The 212-nt window shown below is 42.5% G+C and overlaps 1 protein-coding gene across 1 annotated transcript in view; it reads left to right on the forward strand.

Annotated features, from left to right (window-relative positions):
* The window catches only part of LOC119592449 (protein CEPU-1-like), a gene marked incomplete at its 5' end in the record, with an annotated part of 20,817 nt that overhangs the window by 19,674 nt on the left and 931 nt on the right, over window positions 1-212 (forward strand). The window contains 1 exon segment of the mRNA XM_037941270.1: window positions 160-212. Coding sequence (XP_037797198.1) covers window positions 160-212 — 53 coding nt within the window.

The raw sequence follows: 212 nt of genomic DNA on the forward strand, positions 1-212 counted from the left end.
ATGGGTTCAAGGGTATATATCTTTATATCTCTATGTATTAGGTTCATATTAAATGTAGTTATAGATTTACATTTTGAGTCACTCCTCTGCAGGGAACTTTCAATCTATATAAACAAACCCGACATGCATACTATATATCCTATGTCGCCTGTGCTTCAGGTCAGCCGGGGTCAGCAAGCGCAGGGGACGTCAGCGAGGGTGACGTCATGGGT

Source organism: Penaeus monodon, chromosome 30, assembly GCF_015228065.2.
Source record: "Penaeus monodon isolate SGIC_2016 chromosome 30, NSTDA_Pmon_1, whole genome shotgun sequence".
Lineage (NCBI taxonomy): Eukaryota > Metazoa > Arthropoda > Malacostraca > Decapoda > Penaeidae > Penaeus > Penaeus monodon.